The sequence below is a fragment of the Podarcis cretensis genome (genome assembly GCF_951804945.1).
Source record: "Podarcis cretensis genome assembly, chromosome: 15".
Taxonomy (NCBI): domain Eukaryota; kingdom Metazoa; phylum Chordata; class Lepidosauria; order Squamata; family Lacertidae; genus Podarcis; species Podarcis cretensis.
In genome coordinates this window covers 43,780,675-43,804,383 of record NC_137185.1, presented here as the reverse complement: position 1 = coordinate 43,804,383, position 23,709 = coordinate 43,780,675, and the positions used below count along the sequence as shown (strand labels likewise).

At 44.9% G+C, this 23,709-nt stretch overlaps 1 protein-coding gene across 5 annotated transcripts in view; it reads left to right on the top strand.

Moving 5' to 3' along the window:
- The first annotated feature begins 462 nt into the window (after positions 1–462).
- LOC307203883 (uncharacterized protein C8orf58) overlaps positions 463–23,709 on the top strand; it is a 28,456-nt gene continuing 5,209 nt past the window's right edge. The window contains exons 1-5 of one of the 5 annotated variants that reach the window (XM_079955112.1): positions 463–544; positions 12,688–13,358; positions 15,185–15,346; positions 18,251–18,443; positions 20,232–20,344. In XM_079955112.1, coding sequence (XP_079811238.1) covers positions 496–544; positions 12,688–13,358; positions 15,185–15,346; positions 18,251–18,443; positions 20,232–20,344 — 1,188 coding nt within the window. In that variant the 5' untranslated portion in view covers positions 463–495. Of the gene's footprint in view, positions 545–588; positions 726–7,508; positions 8,334–12,687; positions 13,359–15,184; positions 15,347–18,250; positions 18,444–20,231; positions 20,345–23,709 lie in introns of those variants that run through there. The other 4 variants (XM_079955114.1, XM_079955113.1, XM_079955111.1 and 1 more) reach the window with 4 other exon arrangements.

Here is a 23,709-nt window from a genome sequence, read left to right as displayed (position 1 = left end):
AGGAAAAGCTCAAGGCTAGCAAAGCAAAGGCTGTCCTCATCTTTTAACAAGGGTGGAACGTTTTAGGAACATTTTGTTTTTAAATCAGCTTTTACTTGGTTTTGCTTCTTTGCATTTTACCTTGACGCTTAAAGTGACTAACAAATGCAGTAATAATTATTTTATTGTTGTTTTTTCGGTGTCCATTGTTTTCTTCTTAACGTTGGCAGTACTGTATATATATTTACGGTATTCTGCAAATAAAGAAATGAATACTTTTAAAATAAAAGGAAGGCCAACACTTTTGGGGAGAGGGTTAGAGGCTTTGGGGGTCCACGAAGGCTTTTGTCGTAAGCCGAGAGGCTGCCTCCCCGGGCTCGGCGGCGGGGGGTCCCGGGCTGCCCCGTCACGGGAGCGCCGCCCTCCCTCCGCCCATAAATCTCTCGCTCGCCGGACTCGGCCGCGCTGCTGCCGCCGCCGCCGCTGCTCCTCCTCCTCCTCCTGTCCGGCCGCGAGATGCTGCGCAGGCGGCGCGTCTTCTCGGTGGCGCCTCCGGGGCGCGGAGGTGGGTTTCTGCGCGGCCCCCCAGCCCGGCTTGCGGATTCCCGGGCGACTCGTCCCGCGGCCCCTTCGGGTCTCCGCAGTTACGTTAAAGAAAGCCTCTAGTCTCGCTTTCGAGTGCTGTTTTGCACGACGCTGCTCGTGAATGCCTTTACCAGTGCAGGCTTAGGAACCCTTACTCAAAAGTAAGCCTCACCGAGCTTCGTGGGGTTTACCGCTGGTTAGTGTGCGTAGGAGGGACGCAGGTGGCGCTGTGGGTTAAAGCCTCAGCGCCTAGGACTTGCCGATTGAAAGGTCGGCGGTTCGAATCCCTGCGGCAGGGTGCGCTCCCGCTGCTCGGTCCCAGCGCCTGCCAACCTAGCAGTTCGAAAGCACCTCCGGGTGCAAGTAGATAAATAGGGACCGCTTACCAGCGGGAAGGTAAACGGCATTTCCGTGTGCGGCTCTGGCTCTGGCTCTGGCCAGAGCAGCGATGTCACGCTGGCCACGTGACCCGGAAGTGTCTCCGGACAGCGCTGGCCCCTGGCCTCTTAAGTGAGATGGGCGCACAACCCCAGAGTCTGTCAAGACTGGCCCGTACGGGCAGGGGTACCTTTACCTTTACCTAGTGTGCGTAGGATTCCAGCGCAAGTGGACGTGCAAAGGGCTGTTGAATTGCGTGCTGACCTCGGTGTATTTCTTCTGAGACTTATTGAGCATAAAGGTGGACGCGCACAGGATGTATTTGTGCTTTTCTCTGAGGAACGTGCCAGGGCTTTTAAGAGTAATGTTGCCTGTCCTGCAGTTTTGATAAACAGAAAAGCAGTACGTCTGTTTAAATTTTAAATTGCATGCATATATTTCCTGCCAAAATCCGTTTTGCTTTTATATTGCAGGATGCATCGATGCCCAAAGCAGAAAGGCATATTAAGGTATTGGGGGTGGCACTTAAATTAGGTGCGTTCTTCTTTCTGTGTCACATTTGTGATAGTCACAAGTTTGCATAACTGCAAGACAGGCTCAAAGATGTATTTTATGCCCTTGGTAAAGAAAGTTCTGTGTGCACACAAACGTAGGAGACCTTGAAAGAAGTTGGCCTGGGCATCTGGTCCCTTGTCTTTCTTTTATTTAGGATGTGATTACCGGTATCTTGTTTTTAACACACTGGCCTTGCAAAATGTGTGTGTTATTTTCTGGGAGGAAAAGTTAGGATAACATAACAAGCTGGGGACCAGACTGAGAAGAGGAACTTCATTCCAGTGCCTGAATGCTTCCCTCCAGGCGATGGGAAAAACTTTCTGTTGTTTGTTTAGCTTTTGTGGTTTAATTGGTAGAGTTTCTGTAGGACTCTGGCCTGGGGAGATTTGGGTTCAAATTTCCACTCAGTCATAAAGCTAAGGGGGACTGGGTCAAAGTGTCTGTTTTTTCAGCCTAACCTCTTTTGCATGTTTATTAGAATAAAACAGGATAACTTCAAAGAACATCCCCCTAAGTTGCTTCTAGGACAGATGGGGTATGAGTGTGATTAATACAATTTTAAATAAATAAAAGTTGGTATTGGAGTAATTGGTATTGGAGTACTGTACTAGAAATTGGAGTGATGCAATAGAGATCCCTTTTCTTCCCTGCTTCCATGTAGGCTCCTAGACTTGAATATGTCCACACTGTAAAGCTTAAGAAAAGTTGAGGTCCGATGCCCATCCATACAAGAGGTTGCATAGATGGCCTGGATGATTTAGACTCCAATCCTGTGTTCACTTTCTTCAGAGTAATCACCATTGAATATAGTAGAACTTCTGAGTGTACATAAGGTTGCTCATTTATTTGTTTACTGAGAAGTAAGTCTGAATGTGTACTGAATGTGGCAGATTTACCTTCTTGTTCAGTTTGCAGAACTACATTTCAGAACTGGTTTCTCTGTGCTCAACCATGAGCAGAGCTGAACCATTAGCTTTGCTCACTTTGCCATAAATGACAGATTCATATTCAGAAATTCAAGTGGTTGAGCAACAGTGAGATTTGTGGAACATTTGAACTGTTGCTCTGTTAAAAGGACTTGGGTGTTTGCAGGTATGTGTCCCGGTTTATTATTCAAGTGTGGAATATTGTGTCTTGCACAACATTTGGAAACTTGACTTTGATATAAGTTTCTAGTCCTCACGGCTGTAGAGAAAAGCTTGTGATCAGCCATTGGCAAAAGCTCAGATCAGAGACTTTCGTGATCCATGGCCATTGTTGTGAACGATAGTCTCAAGGTGATGTACAATAAAAACAACAAAACACAAAGACAGAAGATATACGTAGTCAAAACTAAACAAAACAAAAGCTGTACAGAATAGATTGATGGCGAAGATTCATTCATTCTGCTGGGATGGGAAAGCTCATTAGAACAAAATGTCTTCAGTTGAAAAGGCAGATAGTGTGGGCCTTCTATTTCTTTATCTGCTCCCATTATTGGCTACCTAACTTAAGTGTCCCAGTTCTTTGCAGTCTGCAGATAAGAATTATACATTCCAAGGAATGGAAAAATAGTACATTAGACCTAGCAATGTTTCTGTGAGACAGAACCCATCTGCTGTAAAGCTGGACTAGGTCCTGGGCCTGCTATCCATGCATATGCTCATCATGAACAATTAGCGGTATTTCCACCAAGTAGTTTAAGGAGGAATACATGGCTCTTCAATTTCATTCTCACTACAGCACAGTGAGGTATGGTGTGTAGCCCTTTGCCAGCCAGTGCCTTCACGTCTGATGTGGCATTTGATCCTGGGTTTCCTCAGTCCCAGTCTAACCACTATGCCACACTGACTCGTGTGAACTGGCACATAATTTTATCCCAACAGGGATGGAGAACTTGTGACTCTTTAGATGTAAAAAAGGTAAAGGGACCCCTGACCATTAGGTCCAGTCGTGGCCGACTCTGGGGTTGCGGCACTCATCTCGCTTTACTGGCCGAGGGAGCCGGCGTACAGCTTCCGGGTCATGTGGCCAGCATGACTAAGCCGCTTCTGGTGAACCAGAGCAGCGCACGGAAACGCCGTTTACCTTCCCGTCAGAGCAATACCTATTTGTTTACTTGCACCTTGACTTGCTTTCGAACTGCTAGGTTGGCGGGAGCAGGGACAGAGCAATGGATTCTTCAGATGTAGCTGGGCTACAACTCCCATCGCCATCCTATATTGAATCAGATCAGACAATCATAAAGTTGGAAGGATCCACAAGGGTCATCTAGCTCAGCCCCTTGTCATGCAGGAATTTTTTGCCTGGTGTGCAGCTCAAACCGACAACTCTGACTCTTATGCTCTATCGGCTGAGCTGTCTGTGGTGATGAGAGTGGGAGTCCACCAACTATCCTTGTTAATGCAAGGTTCTGCTTCCCAAGCACATTTTTAGAAACGTCGCATTTCCCTGTAGCAAATTTCATTTTTTTAAAATAATATTTATTAAAAATTTTCCAGAATAAAAAGGAAAGATAGCAAGCAAGAAAGAAAAAACAAATATGATTTACACTTGGTTTCAGTGGCATCTTTCCCGGACTCCCCCCCCCTCTTGTATTCCATTTCCCTTAAATTGATTCCACAGATTCTTACCCCAAATTTTAAAACCTTATTTGTAATTTTAAATAACCCATTTATTCCAAATTAATTTATCTTATTTATCTTAATGAACCATTTCTCCTTATATTTTATATAATTCCCTAAGATCGACCCCATTTCCCTTCCACGAATTCCCCTATTTTCAAACAACAAACATGAAAAAAGAAAAGAAAGAAATAATATATAATTTTACAGCCTTTGGATTCCAAATCTCCCCCCCCCCATTCCCCGGTTCCAATCCCCAAAGCTCATCCATTGTCTACTGCCAGCCTGGTGTATCCACGTCTATATCTCAACTCCACTTTGCCGTCTTTTGATAGCTTTTAATTTCAGAAAGTCCAATCTCGAAAAAACTCTCAGAAAAAGTCATTGTTCTTCCATCCAGACCTCTATGTTTAAGAGTCTAACTTAAATTCTATTTCTTGGTCCTTTTAAAGTCTGGATGTTCCAAATACTCCGGCTTCAAATTTGGTCCAGCTCTTATTCCTCAGGTTGCTTTTTCCTGTTCTGCTGCAGAAACCTTCTAATTCAGAAACTTCTTGTTCTCCACAGAGGCTTTTGTTATTCAGGAACATAACTTGCGTCAAGTCCCTTCCTTTCTTCAATAGATAAATCCATTGTCTCCTTTAGTATAGAAACCTCTGTAGACAAAATAATGCTTCGTTTTTGCAGCTTTCCCAAGAGATAACAGATCCTGCTCAAATTCATAGTATTTTTCCACTTGCTGCTACTGTTGCAATATCCCAGCCTCCCTCTAGAGGGAATATGGTAACTTAATTTCTTTCAAAATCAGACCCAAAAGTCAAATAACTTGTTGCCTTTATTTCCAATAATTTATGTCCAAATTGTAACAAATCTAACCAGCAAAGCCATCGTAACAAAGTTCTCTTTTATTTTCCTGCTTTGACAGCTACTTTGACAGCTGTCAAAGTTTCTGTGTCTCTTCACCAGTCTCTCATAGCGGATCGTTCCCGGTTCCCGGGGGGGTTGCATTTTAATTCCCACAAATCAGTCTTCTCCTCCAGCACAATTATTGTAATTTCCCTTCGTGAAGTTAAAATTTTTTTTCAGGTAAACAAGTTCATCTCTCGATCTTAGTTGTAAAATCCTTGCGTTGAGCCATCTACAACAGGGAGGGGGCGAACTTCCTTTTTGCACTCCCCCTGCTCGCTCCAAATTCAAAGATCAAATTTCCCTTTTAAGTCCAATCAATTTACTCACGGGTTGTTCCTTTTAGTCCAAATCCGAAATTTTCAAAGAAGTCGTTGCTCTCCGCCGAATGGCATGCGGCTTCGCTGGGCAGGGGAAGCATTGGACTCACAGCACCACACCCCCCCCCCGTCACCCGCTCCGCAGCCTTTAAAAAGGCTCCTTCGCGGGTCGGGGGGCGCAAACGGTGCCCGCCGAGTCACCAAGTCCATGGGCATCTCCGCCCATGGTTTTTGAGGGTCCCCGCGTCGCCGGCACGGCAGGACCCGACCCCTACCCAGCCGACTCCCTCCGGAGCTCGGAGGGAGTCCGCCATTCGGCGATGGCGCCGACCCGGAAGTCCCCTGTAGCAAATTTCAAAACTTGGTGCACTTTTTCGAATTTCAAAACTCAGCAATCCCATTTCCCAAATATTGGAAGTAAGGCAGCAGCCCCATGACTGGCTTTAAGCACACTAGACGGGGTTGGGAAGCAGTAAGAAATGACAGGATATTGTTGAGTTTGCACTGCTTTCCAAACCAGCTCACTGGATGCAGAACAAGTGGGAGCCCAAGTCTTTCTAAGTTTAATGTAATTTCCTCCTGGATCAGTGTAGTTTGGTTTCATTACTCACAAGTTGCCAATACTATTATTCAGAAAGCAGGTACTGGTATTACTAAATAGGTACAGTTGGAAGGAGAGAAGGTGAAGGTTTGGATCCATTCCACCTGGAGAGACTTCAGACCATGTAGATCAAACGGCTCATCTCTCATTTCTTCCAGTACCTGTTCCTCCTCCTGCTTCTCCCCCCTCCCCACCCCACCCTTCTACCTTAAGCATTTGGCTGGCTCAAGATAGTGGAGGTTTCTGTAGCAGGACCAGTAGGGCTGACAGCTCTTGATGGAGCTGTGCTGGTTTCGCTGGTTGAAATGATTGCTTCAGATTGCAAGGTGATGGCAGATCCTCCGCAAACAGCTCTGCTGTTTCCCTGCAGGGCCCTCTTGGGGCTGTGCATTCTTCCACACTTCAGTGGAACTGCAAAGTCCAGCCAGGCTGATGAAAGACGGAGATATGCTTGTGTTTATGTTCTCAGGATGCCAGAAAAAGAGAGGGAGAAATAATGATGGATCTTCGTTATTGGGCTCTGCTTGTCAGGGGGGAGGGAGAGTGAGTTGGATAGGAGGAGCAGGCCTTACATAGGATCCTACCACTGCCTCCACGATGCAGTGTTGTTTATTTGTTTGCTTATATAGTGGGGGCGGGCCACCAGGTGCTGGGCAGAGTACCAGAGGGCAGGCCTGGGTCCCGACAGAAGAGGCAGTGGAGGAGGAAGGCTTTAAATCCGGGTTTCCCAAATGTGTGAGTTCATTGACTCCCCTGATGAGCTACTCCAGCTGTCCTTGACTCCAACCCAAATTGTTAGCAGTGTAAGTATGACTATATAATCAACATTTATTCCTCAGTCTCCCTTACTGGAATTCATAACAATTTAAAAATACGGAATGCTGCTGGACTGTGGAATCATATTGTTAAATACAGAGGTTCCTCGCTGACAAAGGATGTGCGTTCTGTACATGCCCAGTGCCCTTTATTTCTGCAGCTTGAAGTTCCTAATTATTTTTGTGTTTCTTGCAGCATACCTCATAAACTTATTTTCCACCCACCCCCTGCAAAATCCCACTGACCCCCATGGGGTCAATTTAGGAAACTGTGGTTTAAACAAATAATATGATTGTTTCAGTTAGTGAAGGAATTTGCCTCTTTGGCAAGTCTGGGATGAACACCAATGGGCCCCTTGTTTCTCTTCTGTGTCCCCCCACCTTCTGGCCGTACTTGGGAATGGTGTGGGTTGAGCCCTGGCCATTCATTCTGCCTGTGGTCTTGCATCTGATGGGTCTGGGCAGTCCAGAGGAAGGTTGCTGCATGCAGAATTAGCTCTTGGTGCACATGGATGGGGAAGGAATACTTAACTGGCATTGTTGCAGAATGACTTCGTTTTCTCAGAAAATCAGATTGTTCCTTTTTTGCATTCAAGTGCCTCAGTGTAACTTACACAGTAAAATAAAACAACAAAGTCAGATGAAAGCAGCAACGCACAAAAACGGAAATGCTCATCTGACAATATTTTAAAGGAGCAAGTCCTATTCTGTACTCTACCTGGGCCACTCCCCACTTAAAAGATGGGCATAACAAGGAACTACCTTTCCAATTAAAAACCCTAGATGTTTTTGCCTGGCACCTAAAAACAGACAGTGATGGTGTCTGTGCTCACCTGTGCTGGTGGTGTAGGTGCATGAGTGCTTGCTATAGAGATGTCACCTGAGACTGAGGTCTTAACTTAAGCATTTTAACGTCCACACCAGCTTCTAGGCAAAAGGGGAGATTGCTCCTGAGCACTGCCAAAATCCAATCCCCCCCCCCAATTAACACACAAGTCATGGACCTGGCCAAAGAAACTTCAACGTATTTATTCTGGAATCAGTTGCAGCCTTCAGAATTCTATGTCACATTGTCTTTTGGAAGATAGGGCTCTGTGGCCCCCATTATTATTATTTTTTACTTCTGCCATGTACAGTTAGCGCTGTAATTCTAATAATTCCAGAGCTTGGCTCAAACATCCTGTCCTCTAAAAACTCTCCCGTGGACGCAGTGGACAAAAGCAACACATTCTTTGAATAGGTTCTGGCTCATTATCTTACTCAATTGATTTCTATTTACAGAATGTGAGTTGGATGCAGAAATCTAAATTCCTGTGCCAGACTGCCAAAGTGCCTCCACCCCCATCCAAAAAAGGGCTCCTTTTCCTCCCCTACCGCATCTGATTCACCCTGCATGTTTGAGGCCACTTTGTTCCAGTCGAGAGAGGCTTCTAGAGTCAAGGGAGTGATCCTGTGTTTCTAGACACTGGGCCCCTGATTCTGGATTCTTTGTTGGAAACTAGTCTAACCGGGGCAGAGAGGATGAAATGGCTGCTGAGTGATACTGATGACTCTGGGACTTCTAAGGAGGCTCTCTATACCTCGGCCACTGGTAGGAGGATTAGGAGGAAAGAAGTGGATGGGCTAGTGGTCAATTGCAAAGGGGACTCTGAGATCTAATGTGCACATTTTATTTGAGAATTACCTTTTATTCTGTGTAATAAGAAATTTTGGTGGATTTGACCATGGTTTTACTGCATATGTAGCAACTGCTGTGTTTTTTGTTTGTTTTGTTTTTGTTTTCCTTTCCTTTTCCTTCTTTGGATGTTGCCATGGTTTTTGGCTAGTGCAATAAAAATTCAATAAATTAAATGTAGGATTCCTTGTTGGGAATGCCTAGTTTGTTGTGTGGCTCATTTAGATAAGAATGGCACAGTACTAGTACTAAGAGCGGTAGAAGTCATAATGACTTTCACTCAAGTGTTCCACCCCAGGTCTGGGTGACTCTACAACCTGGAATGCAAGTAGAGAGAATGGGGAGGCCTCATGCAGAACGGAAAGCAGACAGACCATCTGCAGTAGGCTCCCACTTTTTCAGCAACACAACAAAAATACTGTCTTTTCTCTTCTAAACTAGGCATCTGAAATTAAAGTTTTGATTGGCAGAGGGAATCAGGAGTTATTTACTTTATTTTTCTCCCATCCTGAAGGAGCCCACAGCAGCAAACAGCAAAATGATAAAAACAATGCAATATAAAATGAATTCTGGGAACTTCTGAAAGCAAACCAAATATCCCCACAACTCATATTCATATATTTCATTCCATAAGCAGGGACTGCTACCAAGAAAGTAACATGGCTGTGTTATGGGTCAGTGCTAGCAGAGCAGCACCCAGCAGCGGAATCACAACAGGACCTCTCCTTTCAGTTGTAAGGCCTGTCCCTTAGTTCCTTGGGTCCTGGGCTGTTTACAACTTTGTATGCTAGCACTAGCACCTTGGATGGGGCCCAGTAGTTCACTGGCATCCAGTGCCACACTTCCAGGACTGCTAACACATGGTCCCTCTGAATTGCCCCACCCTCCAACCTGGCGGCTGCATTCTGCACTAACTTCAGCTTCAAGGCCATCTTCAAGGGTAGCCCTATGTGGAATGCATTGCAGCAGTCCAGACAGGAAGTCACTAGGATGGTTTACCAAGGCCAAGCTATCCTGGTCCAGGAACTGCTGTGGATCATACCCTTTTTGAGTATGTTTTCTTGGCTAGAATGTGTTATTGAACTCTGATGGTGCCTCTTTCTTGTCTGGATGGTGGATAGAGAAGGGTATGTATAGAAACGAGCCTCTTGTGCTATGGGAAGTTGACTTTCTTTATCCTGTCTGCTTTTGCCTCTGGTCCAGGTTGTCCGCCATCACCGTGTGGCCCCCATAAGGTTGCCTGGTCCTTGGGCTAAAAAAAGATTCTCCACCACGTTTTTTCACAGTTGTTATCCCTCGGTTTTTCCTTTTTGTGCTGCAAATATTTCATTCTATGCTATAAATGTTAAAAATGGAAATTTGGGGAAATTAAAAAAAATGCAATCCTGACTTATAAAACCTAAACTTTATTTGACATGCAGGTGTATCTTAGCAGTTACCACATTTCTGTTCGCTGTATTTATGAAATATAAATTCTTTGGTATTTATTTAATCCAAGTGTTAAGAGATATCTCCAGAGTTATCTTTGTGCTAGTCAGTAAAGGGAGTCAAAAATAAAAACCATCAATGTTGTTGTAAACACAAAGGCTTAGGAATTACCTTTTTTGGCTTAAATTGCATGCATGGATGGAGGAAACTCCTGTTTCTGAAGCTGCAGCTCAGAAGCAAACATTCCAGTGATGCAATTAACATAACTTGTCTAACTGCAATGCAATAACCTTCCTGAAGTTAAGCAGGTCTGGGTCTGGTCAGTGCCTAGAAAGGAGGCAAGGAGTAGGGCGGCTGAGGATTTTATTTTGGTCAGGGAGAGCACTGTCTCCAGGAAAGGAGGAATAGAAATTAAACTAATCAGTTAGTTCTGAAACAGAAAGGATTGTATTCAGTCGGGTTCCTACTCAGAGTAAATCCATTGACATTAATGGACATGTATCACATAGGTTCATTAATTTCAACTCTTGAATAGAATTAGCATTGGATAAACCCAAGATACCCTACCAAGTGGTTTACACAGAAGAGGGAATTCTTGCAGGTGCCTGGTACCACTGAAATGCCAACTTTACCTGTTTGCCAGATTGCAACCTAAAGATCCTGTAATGCCTCCAATAATTCCAGGAGACAGATTGCATTCCCTTCTTTGCTGGCCTTTTTGCCCACCCTCCTCTCCCAACCTTCCTGGGGGATAAAAACTGGGAGTCCTGCCGGCCACAGTAGAGTAGCTGTATTGGGGGTGGAGATGGTGCTGGGGGAGGACGAGGCACCTGTCACTCAGGTGCTCTGCATCTCCCAGGGCTCACCGCAGCATCAGCAGGGCTAAAGGAGGCATGGAAGGCCTTAGCAAGTTTACAGGAGTATTTATTTTTGAAACTTTTATCCTGCCCTACCTCCAGAGGAGTCCAGGGTGACAAACACTTCTTTAACAAAAAATAGAGTTAAGAAAAAACATACTTAAAACATTTTACAACAGTTAAAAAACCCAAGAACAGATGCAACCAAATCCTATGTCTAGTTAGGCTTGCCGAAACAGAAGAGTTTTCAGCGGATGTCTAAAAGGTTTCAGTGATGGTACCTGCCTGATGCAATGCAGGTGATCCCGCACTAAAGGAACAACTTACACGCGCAGAACGGATGTTTTGTGGCTCTTATAGAAGTGCCAGTTCTGCAGATAATGAATTGATTGAGTTGGCACATCTCGGGTAAGGCCTTGATCCGATAATAGCACCTTGAACTCAGTCTGGTAGCAAACGGGCAGCTAGTGCAGATCTTGGAGTGCAGGCACAAAGATACACTCTCCTGTTTAGCTAATATGCTGCAGCATTTTACACTAACGGCAGTTTCTGGACCAAGCGCAAGGAAAGCCTCACATAGAGTTCATTTCAGCCTCATGGTTAACAGTGCCTGTTAAGTTGTTCCAGTCCAGGAACAGGCACAGTTGTCTTAGCAGCAGAAGTCTGCTAAAGGCACTCCTCGCCGTGAGGAGGAGGAGGATTAATTGAATCCGTTGTAACTCAGAGCAGTTCACTTGGGGCTCCAGTGACAGAGCTGGACCCAGGAGCCACCCCAAAGCTGTGTATCTGCTGCTTCAGAGGGTGTTCGTCACCCCCATCCACTCAGGCAGTGGACCAATTTATTGGGAAAGAGAACCACTTGCCAGAATTCAAGCAAAATTTATTTCCCCACATCCATCCCACCGCGGCATCCAGACACTGGTCTCTCCAATTTAGATCTTGAGAAGCAGAGCTGAGTGTCACCAGCATATTGTAAAAAGGAATAATCTGTGAACTGGGACGCCTCCGGTTCAGATGTCTCCGTTTACTAAGAGCTTGTTGGATAACCTTAGGCGAGCTGAGTTCTCTAGGCCTCCCTGGTACAATAAATATAGATAATATTGGTCTACCTTAGAGGGCTGTTTGAAAAGATGAATGAAACAATGTCTGTGAGGTGGCTGCAAACACGCTCTGAAAGTGTTGTCTAACTGCTTAGTATTTGTTTTATATAACCTCCTTTGCACACTGTGTGATGTTTTTCTCTCCCTCTGGGCTCTCCCCACTCTCATGGGAAATTAGGCAGAGGCCATAGATCAGGGGTTGGCAAGGTGTTGGTCTGCCTGGGCCGGTCAAGTCCCGCAGAGATCTCTCCGTGGGCTGGATTGCGTGCGTGTGATGACGCTGAGTGGGCAACTCGGTTTGGGGGCGGCTCGTGAGCTAGTTAAACAGCCCCCATGGGCTGCAGGTTGCCGACCCCTGCCATAGATTGTCCACCCCTTCTACAGGCTAACAGCAAGAACCCTGCCATCAAATTATGTAGAATGTGTGAAAGTTGCTGGGGCCACAAAGTTTGCACAAGACCTCTCTTGTAGCCCCAGTTACATAATTTTTTGAACAGACCGATTGAGAGACTGAAGACAGGTGGGCAAGTCTTGGCAGTAGGGTGTCACACACCATGGTCCATGTGCAATAATACTTGTGCCGAAGCTATTCCCCCAAGATTTATTTCCTTAGCACTGTCTTCAGCTCCTCCTTCTCTGCCACGCCTTGTCTGAAGCAAAGGCCAGCATGATTCAGGTGCATGAGGAATATTCTTGGAATGCATATGTTGCAAGCACACACATTTCCTCGTCCAAAGGAGCTTTGGGGGGAGGAGAGTGGCCAGGGCGGAGTTATCTGTTGGGAAGGCACTATATTTACCTGGATCCAGGTGTTGGGCTTTTCATGATCTGTGGAGCAGGGTTGGCCTCTGTCTCAACAATGTCTTCTTCCCTTCTAAATCTCAGCTAGTGCCTGGAGCCCCGTAGAGAACTGCGTGGTGTTGACCTCAGTCAGCATGTTTCAGAGTCTACAGGAACCTCAACTCCAGTGCCCCCTTGACATGGAGCTGGATGGCAAGAAAAACAGCCGGGTGGATCAATTGGATGAGGCTGGCTCCCTAACAGAACCCATTCCCCACCAGCTAGGCTTCTTGCCTATCAGCGGGAGGTTCCTCAAATCTGAATCGGAGGATTCTGGTGTTGAAATGACCAGCAACGATCACTCTCCCTCCAGCCCGGAGGGCTCAGAGAAAAGCTTCTGTTTGGACTGTCTTGATGGCTTCCAGCCTTCGATGGAAGACTCTCCACCACTTTCTGCAGCTCCCTGCCAAGGCTTCCCCAAAGGTGAAGAGCAGGAGGACCTGGGTCCCATCCAGGATCGTGCCTACTGCCGGAATCTCTCTGCCAGCAAGAAGTTGGCCCAGGTGGTCCAGCGGTCTCAGAAGCACCAGCTGCCTCGCCGATCCCCCGGGCGGCTGGGTCAGAGGCCCCATAGCCCAGTGGACTTGGAGGGCCTGAATTCCTATCGTTTGCACCGGGCAGCAAGTGTCGATGAGAATGTGGATGTTGCAGCAGGGGAATTGATTCCTATGCTGTCTGGCAACAGCACCCCAGAGGAATGGAGCCCACAAGGACAGGTAAGTGGGGAGAAAGGTTCACTACTCTGCTGTTTTAAGCCAAGCCAAGCACAGGTCCTTTTTCCCAGGCTCCTTTGCAGCAGCTTTTCCAGTTTTAAGCATGGTTTGGCCAAAAGCTGCTCTTCCTTTTCTAGGTTCCTTTGCAGTGGGTTTTTATTTCTGCCAAGCTCGTCTCCTGTTTGGAGAAGGAATAGCCGTGTGCTGGGAAAACAGGTCTATAGATGGCTGGAAAGGCGGCTTTTATGACTGGCTGGCAGAGTTTTAGTGACCCAGGATTGTGTGATAACTTGCATCCTCTCCTGCTGTATCCCAGTCTCTCCTCCCACTAGCTAGGTGGGGCAGTTTCGTATGGGAAATGCTCTCCATTCCACCTGATGACGATACCTTGCCTAATTGCCTCTTGCTGGAATGTGGCAAGGTCCTTGCCCTCTGATGACATAACATAACGTGCACACGCTGCTCTTTCTTGACCCGGTTTTTAGGAGGAAGGTGCTGGGACACTTGAGAACTTACTTGGCCTTCCAGTCTTGATTCACCTGAGTTTGAGCTAGATGCAAAAATACATAAAAGTTACTGAATTAGTCCATAGACCATATCAAAAGAGAACAAAGTAAAATACATCTAAACTGCATGTTAGAGTATGCAAACAGTGGTTTGTGTATCTGTGTGGTTGTTGTTGTTCCCTAATATCAGAATAAAGCTGGCATTCCAGAAACCAATCCTCTAGCATGCTGCCTCACAATAAGCCCACTTGGAGTCTTGCACCCATAAAGCTCTTCCCTAGTTCAACTATTGAATCCATCTGTTCAAAAACAGTCAGGCACAAGCTTTTTTGTACAGTGGTACCTCGGGTTACATACGCTTCAGGTTACAGACTCCGCTAACCCAGAAATAGTACCTCGGGTTAAGAACTTTGCTTCAGGATGAGAACTTGTGCGGAAATTGTGCGGCGGCAGCGCAGCAGCAGCAGGAGGCCCCATTAGCTAAAGTGGTGTTTCAGGTTAAGAACAGTTTCAGGTTAAGAACAGACCTCCAGAATGAATTAACCCAAGTTCTTAACCCGAGGTACCACTGTATTGTGGGAAATAACAGCTATTTTTCATATTTGACACTGAGGTTTTGGTCTTGCTAAGCAATGTTGAATAGCTTGGATGAAAAGACAGGCCACGTCAGTTTGTGCTCCTACATCTGATGCCCTTTGCTTAGAGATGTTTCCAGTTACATTCCCAAGTGAGTTCAGTGTCTGCACTGAAATCCATCCTATTGTAATAAATGTGAAATTTTGATACTACAATCTGTTCAGAGCCAGCACCATCTGTTTCCTTAAGGCAGATCTTGGAAATCCTATATTTCTTTCCCCTTCCCCGCTCATAATGGCTAACTCAACTTAGGTGAAAGGTCCAGGACTGACAAAAATAAGTATTTCTTCATACAGTGCATAATTAAACTATGGAACTTGGATGCAACTTGGATGGATTCAAAAGAGGATGAGACCCATTAATGGAGGATATGGATATCAGTGACTCATGAGAGCGATCTTCTGCTTCTGCTATTGAAGGCAGTATTCCCCTGCATATCAGATGCTGGGAATCACAAGCGGGGGGTGGGGGGCTGTTAGCCCAGGTCCTGCTTGCAGGCTTCCCATAGGCATCTGTTCAGCCACTGGGAGATGAGCCTTTGGCACGATGCTGCAGGGCTGTTCCAGGAGCTGCGTGCCTCCTCCTCCGCTTTAGACTGCTTCTCTCTGGGGCTGTTTGCTGTCTGCTGTATACAGAACGTGCAAGTGAGCTCATATCCCTGACGGCCCATGCTGGCTCCTTTCTTAGGTGCACGAGACTTTGCTGACCATGCCTGGACAGGGCTTACGGTACTTGGAGCACATTTGCCAGATGCTGGAGAAGATCGCCCACCTGCAGCAGGCCAACCTTCGACTTCAGCATCAGCAGCAGATTATGGAGTGCCGGGTGCGGGTCCAGGAATCTGAGAACGTGAGAGAAAGGGCTGAGGGCTGTTTATTAGAGGGTTATTGAAACAAGTTCATGGTGATTTTGAGTAAATTTGTTGCAGGAAGGAGATGGCAGTTCGGACATTGGGGGCAGGAAGTGGTGGTGGGCAGAGATGAGCTCCTTTCTTTCTTTTAATATATTTTTTATTACTTTTTGCACATATTTTCCAACATAACAACTTACAAACAACATAGCAAATCTTTGGCTATTATCGCCTGAGACTTCCTTCAACCCCTTCTAATAGTTTTCTAAATTCCGTTCTCATTCTGAATTGTATTACTATACTTATTGCTATAATTCAGATCTTACATCCATATCTCAGTCATCTTCACAATAATTTATAAAATCCTCCCTACAAAACTTCTGTAACCCTACTAGCGATGTTAAATAATTACAGTTGTCTTTCAAATATAACATAAATTTTTTCCAGTCTTTCAGAAAATCTGGTCCTGCTGGTTTTGAATTTTCCCTGTTAATCTCGCCAGCTCGGCATAGTCCATTAATTTCGTTTGCCAAAAAGATGAGCTGCTTTCGGGGGGGGGGCACCAGGTGGCGCATTGGAAGATGGCCGACAATAACATCTCTCCGACCCACACGAGGTAATAAAGAGGCTGCTATGGGAAGTATGCAGTCTTCCTGCCCCCCCCCAAGGAGATGGGGGGGGACAGCCTTGCCAGCGATGTCCACAATGCACCCCCGGATTCGAAAGAAGGGGGTGCAGGACATTTGGCACCAGCCCTCTGTGAGCTCGGCTCTTCCTGACGCTGCTTCCAATCGCGCCTTGGTTCACTTCAGCTCGAAAATATAATTGGAAATATATAATTGGAAAGAAGCTGAAGCACATACATCAAGCAAAGTTCGAGAGATAAGGCTGCTGATTAATGCATCTCTGCGATTGGAGCGATGGGAGGAGACAAATAAATCAAGTGATGAACCACCATTATGAGACTATTATGTGCGGAGCGAAAAAAAGAGGGGGGGTGGAGGAAAAAAACTTTTATTTTCTTTCCCTTCTGTGAGTAATTATAACCCTCTACCTCAGAGAGACGAATCGTCGCCTTTTATTAATCGCAAGCAAGAATTTAAGAGCTGTGTGGCGTGAATTAATGATCGAAGAGAGGACTCGTAAATATTGGAGAGCGGAGGAAAAATTCTATGACGCAGTTTATAATGGCGTCTTGCTAAGACAGGCTTGTCGAAGAAAGACGAGGGGAGGAGGACCAGGGTCATTGGAATGTGAATGATGGATTGAATCTGACAACCTGGCAGAGCCCCTTTCTGATATACGCGGCAAGCTTGGAAAAATTAATAGGACAGACCGAGGATAAATTTTTGAAGAAGGGGCGGAATGGCGGCTGTCCTTATGAGATATGACTTTTGGAGTGTGCAAAACCCACGCAGAAGTTGTTCGTTTCTAACCTGCTTGTGAAGATTATCAGAGATCGCAAAGAAAGGAATACATGATAACAACAAGAAGATGAAGAAAGTAATAAAGAGACTATCTGGACAGATCTGGATAGAACTGTTTGATAAAAGCAGCAACAGAAGTGATGTTTTGATCCTCGTTTGGAGCTTGATGTATGGGTACCCCCAACAAAATTTAAAAATTTGGCTGTATAATTTGGAATTAATATGATTTGGAAATAATGTGATTGGATTGGCCTGTTAATAAAAATTATGTTTAAAAAAAAAAAGAAAAAATGAGCCCTCAGCGCCATGACCCACGGGTCATGGTTTTCACCAAAAAATGAGGTCTCTGCGCCCTGGCCCTCGTGTCACGGTTTTCGCCAAAATTCCTGCGTCCTGGCCAAGCCTGGCCTGTGTCCGCAGGGGAAGTTTCACCCCCCCACGCACCCTTGTCTACAGCAGTTTCAGGAGGAGAGAGAAAGACATGTTACACCATTCAAGGAGGAATTGCCTAGTTACGAGATAGTGGAGGAGGAAGGGGAGGCGAGAGCGCAGCCGGCAGAGACCTCCCTGGAGAGTATGGCAGATCCTCCATCTCCTCAGGCCCATCGGTCCCTCCGCATTCTGGAACAGAGAAGGCAGAGGGGTGGGACTCCAGGAACTTCCTGTTGGCACTCAGGATGTTGTTGGGGGCGGAAGAGTCGGGGCTCAGAGTAGCAAATGTCTATCTGTGTGTGGAGACATGGATTCTTGTCTTGCAACCAGATAAGGAAATAAAAAGGACGATACAACACAAAGATGAGCTGCTTTCATGTGTTGGACTTGACTCATCAGTGGGCCAGCAGCAGTATGTGGGGCAGACATTTTTTAGTGCTTTATTTTTCTGTGGAAAACGTTAGTTTCATACATTCATTAGCAAGAATGAACAGGAGCCAATTGCAAATACAGTATTAGGCAAGTTTGGTAGTGGACTTTTTTTTTGAAAAAAACCCAAATACAAGCAAATAAAAATTAGATCTTTTTCTCTTATCTCACAACATTTTCTGATGCTTAACTGAAAATTTTGTAATGCAAATTACCCTATGCATATTGAAAACCAACATCACCAATCAGCAGTATTCACAAACACACTCTGTGAACTGAAAGGGCTCATTTTATTTAATTACTTCCTTTCAAATCACACATAAGAAGCAGAGAGCAACATTCCCCCCCTCCAACGACCCTCTGAGGTAGGCTGAGAGAGGCAGGCCCAGGGGCAATTGGCAAGCTTTGTGCCTATAGGGGATTTGTTCTCACAGGTCATAGCTATGCACTCTAACCAGACTGGCTCCTTTGCAATTGGATCCATAGTCCTGGGATCAGTAATCTCCACATTCTTTAATCTTAGCCCCATTTCAACTGTTGAACCTGAAATATGTCCCCCATACATGTGTTTCTAGAATGGTTTTTCTTCAACTCTGGTACCATTTTGTCTGGCAGGAAGGCTTTTCTGAAGATGTGCCAGATGGCCCTGGGCTGATGACACTTGAAATGCAGGCTGAGGATCCAGCAACCATGGAGAAGGTGGCAGAAGAGGAGCATCTCAAGTCGGCTGACTCCTGGCACCCCCACCACTTCCGGGCCCGCTCTGCCTCGGACACACGGGCGCTACGGAGCCCAGCCCGTAACCTGGGTGAGCTCTTGACTCTTGGTTTAAAGGCAAGCCATTGGCCCTGATCCCAAGTACTAGAGTATCTTAGCCAGATCATGCAAACATTTCCAGTACTGAGGCAACATACTCATCCACTGTGATCACTGTGATCACATGACATATAGGATATCTTTAGACCCTTTTCCCTTTTAGAAATGTTAGAAATGTTAACAAAACATTCTGGCTCCAGGTTCAGTTGTTTTCTGAGAATATTGTTGATAGCTTTTTAAATAAGTTATGAAACGGTCAGGGCTTTAACATAAGACTACCAACATAGGTAGTCACTTTTTTCTCTTGTGGGTATATGTTAAGTAATTCTTATTAAAGGTAAAGGTAAAGGGACCCCTGACCGTTAGGTCCAGTCGTGAATGACTCTGGGGTTGCAGCGCTCATCTCGCTTTACTGGCCATGAACCAGAGCAGCGCATGGAAACACCATTTACCTTCCCGCCAGAGCGGTACCTATTTATCTACTTGCACTTTGATGTGCTTTCGAACTGCTAGGTTGGCAGAAGCTGGGACCGAGCAACGGGAGCTCACCCCGTCACGGGGATTCGAACCGCCGACCTTCTGATCAGCAAGACCGAGGCTCTGTGGTTTAGACCACAGCGCCACCCGCATCCCTTATTAATTCTTATTAATCTGAGGTAATTTACAGCTGGAGTTTGATAACACGGAACTATCATTTTGAAACTAGGTTGTTTGAAACTATTTGTTTGAAAAAGGTTGAAAGTTGTGATGTGGTGGAGCAGAAACTTCTCAGAAAATTCCAAGAAATTTTCTGTTGCTACCTTTTTGTGTGTGTGAAGTTGTTTCTGTTCCTAAAAATGCATTGCTTCATAAAATTCGTCAATGTAGCAAAGGGATATAATACCAGTTGAGCTGGGTAGCTTCAAAGTTGCAATTAACTTATTCAGATCAGTAGAATAAGTATAAACAGATTTCCAGGTCCTTCAGGTTTTTTTTATTGGAAATTTTAACACACATAAGAAAAGTGATCTGTCACACTGTACGACGTTTAGAACTGTCATCGAGAACAAAAATGTGTGGAGCTCTTTAGGTGTTACATTCAGAACAGGCTCTTGGGAGATGTCTATCTGAGAAAATATAATGAATTTAGACATGGAGGCAAATTGGCAACAAGCTGAAAAGCCAGAAGGAAACAATATTCCACCTTCTGATTAAACACGTTCTCAAATGAGACTGAACCTTGATTCAGGCAGTCCTTTTAGCACACTGGGTTCATGAAGTGCTCTCTTCACAGTTAAATTATGTTCCAGTGTGATGTAGTGGTTAGAGCAGGGGTAGTCAACCTTTTTATACCTACTGCCCACTAATGCATTTTTCTTGATGGTAAAATTTCCTTACTGCCCACCGGTGCTGGATGGATGGAGGATTCAGCTTGGGCCGTAGAACCCACTACCGTCCACCTAGAATCCTGAAGCGCCCACTAGTGGGCAGTAGGGACCAGGTTGACAACCCCTGGGTTAGAGGGTTGGACCACTGGATGTACCTCACTGGATGACCATAAGCTACTCCTAGTCTCTCGGCCTAACCTCCCTCACAGGGCCGCTGTGAGGCTAAAATGAGAAGGCAGAGAACCGCATCTGCCACCTTGAGCTCCTTGGAGGAAAGGTGGGGATGTAAATGTAATAAATAAATTAAAAACAGGATGCTGGACTAGATGGGCCTTTGGTCTGATCCAGCAGGGCTATTCTTATGTTCTTATGATTTGATTGTGTTGGGCTAACATACACTTCTGCTGCCATAGGGAACAAGGATGGTTGCCCTCAGAAGTCAACACTCCACTCTGCCAGTTCTCCCACTTTGCTGGATCAGCTAGATGGGGGCTCACACACCTTGCCACCAGGCATGAAGCTCAAGGTAGGTCTGCCATGTTCCATGGGGGGGGGGGAATCAAAAAACTTGCCATGTGTAGGATTTGAATTAAATCTGGAGAGGTGTGACTGATGGCACAAAGAGGCAGTGTGGTATAGTGTCTAGACTCTAGAGCGTGGGTAGCCAAGGTGGTGCCCTCCAGATGTTGGTGGACTCCCTGACTCCATCAGCCCCAGCCCCAGGGTCAGGGGTAGGATGGGTGATGTAGTCCAGCAACATCTGGAAGGCATTGTGTTGGCTGTCTCTGGGTAGAGTGCTGAATTTCCACTGGGGAAACCTCAGTTTGACTCCTCACTCAGCCATGAAATTCACTGGGCGATCTTGAGCCACTTACATGCATGTGTGATTGGCTTAATCTACCTCACAGGATTGAGACCTAAATTTAAAAATTGCAGCGGGGGCGGGGGGGGCGGGGTTGGGGGGGAGAGAGGGAGAGAGAGGACCGTGTCTGCCACCTTGAGCTCCTCCAAGGCAAGATAGAAGTGTCAGAAATAATATAAGCAAGGCTACATCATTTTACTTAAAAAGCTTCGTTGTACAGTACTTTTGAGTACTATGGTAGAATTTTTTTTTTGTAAGAATAAATTACAATCATATTCTATGGTAACTTGATCTATGAGAAGGTGGGGAACACTATTCCATAGTTCCATTCTTAAAAAAAAAATCAGGAAGAGTTTATCTTTTTTTTAAAAAAATAATATTTATTAACATTTTAAAGACTTCAAAAGAAAGACAAAGAATTAAACAAAACAAAACAATACAATACAAAAACAAAAACACCACCCAACACCAACCCCCAAACATTAAATTAACAAAACCAAACAAACACAATTTAAAACACATCTAATAGGTTCAGTATCTTAACTTTCATTTACTTGTTTCAACGACCTCCTCACACCTCCCTTTTTGTATTCCACTTTAATTAACTGTTTCAGCAATTCCTTTCCAACTTCCTCTGTTTTCTATCCTGTAATTTATCTTAACATATTCTAACCTTATTTTTCCCTTTAATATATAATTGTCTTAACATATTTTAACTTTATTTTCCCTTTAATACTCTAATAATCTATTTGTACTTAATTCCTTGTAACATTTCTACTAAAGCCTTATAGCTCCTTTCCAACATTTTTCTAACGCTCATTAATTTTACAATATTTTTATAAATAGTCTTTAAACTTTTTCCAATCTTCTTCCACCGACTCTTCCCCCTGGTCCCGGATTCTGCCAGTCATATCTGCCAATTCCCTATTGTCCATCAACCTGGTGATCTTCTGTCCGATGCTCTTAACTCTTTTCCAAGTCCCTTTTGCGAGTCTTCTTCATATTTATACATGAACTTTACTTTGTCTTCCACTGATCTTATTTTCATTTTCCTTCCTTTGTTTTTTTTAAATGATATTTATTAAGATTTTCCAATTACAACAAAAAGAATAAAAAAAAAAACATCCAATTTTAAAATCTTTTTCCCAATAACATCTTTTCGGGACTTCCCCTCCCCTCCCCCTCCTGTATTCCAATTCTTACAAATAAACAAAAAAAATTCAACAAATTCTTATCCCAAATTTAAACTTATTATCATTGACTCAATTTTAAAAATATTTTCCCATCCCCTAAAATCGACCTGTTCCCTTCCGCGAGTTCCCCCCTTTAATATGCAATACAGATTAAAATAGAAGAAAAATAAAAAAATAATTTTACACCCTTTGGATTCCAAGTTTCCCTCCCCCCTTTCCCGGTTGCGTTCCCAATGTTCCTCGACGTCTGATGTCTTCCTGGAGTTCCCACATCTCTCTAAACCATAGTCCTTTCCCAGTCATCTTTAATTTCGAATGTCCAATCTTGGAAGGAGTCTGTTTCAAAAAAGGCCCATTTCTTCCATCCAGATTTTTGTATCTAGGAGTAAAAGCTCCAATTTTATTACTTTAAACCTGTCAAATCTGGATGTCCCAAATGTTCCCATTTCCAGCTTTGTCCAGTTCTTATTATCCTTGTTGTTCTTGTTGATCTCACTCCTCCTTTTTTTTTCCCCTGCTCTCCTGCACAAATGTTCCAATTCCAAAAGCTTCTAATTCCTCTGCAGAGGCTTGTTATTCAAGAACAAAACATTACGTCAAGTCCCTTTCATTCTTCAATAGATAAATCTATTGTCTCCTTTAGTGCGTAGGCCTCTGTAGACAAAATAGTGTTCCATTTCTGCAGTTTCCCAGGAGATGGAGAGTTCTGGTCAAATTCCACGCCAACAATACTTGTAATGTCCCTCGGCTCCTCTAGGTGGTTTGCAATAACTAAATTCCCTTCCAGGTCACGTCCACCAGTCAAAATAACTTGTTATTCCTTGTTTGTAACAATTTGTATCCAATTTGTAACAAATGTAACCGGCAAAGTCCTCGTAACAAAGTTCTCTATTTTATTCTTCCGCTTTGACAGCTCTTTGACAGCTGTCAAAACCTCTATTTCTCTTCTCCCGGCGCTCTCACAAATCGCTCCCAGGGTTCCGGGGGGGGGGGGGGGTTGCTTTTTAATTTAATTCAATTCCACCTTTCTCCTCCAGCTCAGTCTTATGATTTTCCCTCGCGAAGTTAATAACTTTGTCAAAGTAGGGTTGCACTCGATCTTAGTTATCAAATCCTTTGCTTTAACTCTTCTACAACAGGGGGGGGGCTGACTTCCTTTTTGCGCCTCCCCCGCTCGCTCCGAATTTTTTTAAAAAATTTATCCCCCTTTTTAGTCCAGGTTCCGATTACTCACGGGTTATTCTTTTAAGTCCAGATTTTCAATAGAAGAAGTCAGCGCTCTCCGTCGAATGGCATGCGGCTTCGCTCGGCAGGGGAAGCGAAGGACTCAAAGCACCACCCCCCCTGTCACCCGCTCCGCAGCCTTTAAAAAGGCTCCTTCGCGGGTCGGGGGGGCGCAAAAGGTGCCAGCCGAGTCACCATGTCCATGGGTTTCAGCGCCCATGGTTTTTAAGGGTCCCCGCATCGCCAGCGCGGTAAGACCCAGCCCCTGCCGAGCAGGCTCCCTCCGGAGCTCGGAGGGAGTCCGCCATTCGGCGATGGCGCCAACCCGGAAGTCTCATTTTCCTTCCTTTGAGGCTAAAGAGTAGATCTCAGGGAAACTCCCACCTAAAGATGATTTTATTCCTTCTCGACAGGGCAACCAAATCTCCGTAGTTAAATCTAAGATCCGAAAGGTATTTCAGGACGTCTTTCAAAATTTCCACTCTTGACTGTTGTTCTTCTAAGTTCCTCTGGTATTTCCAACAGTCTCTTATTTTGTTCTTCTCTTTTTCCCCTCCTCTTCCAAGTCCTCACAATTTTAATCTCTTCTTGACCCAAGTCCCGGTCCCAAAA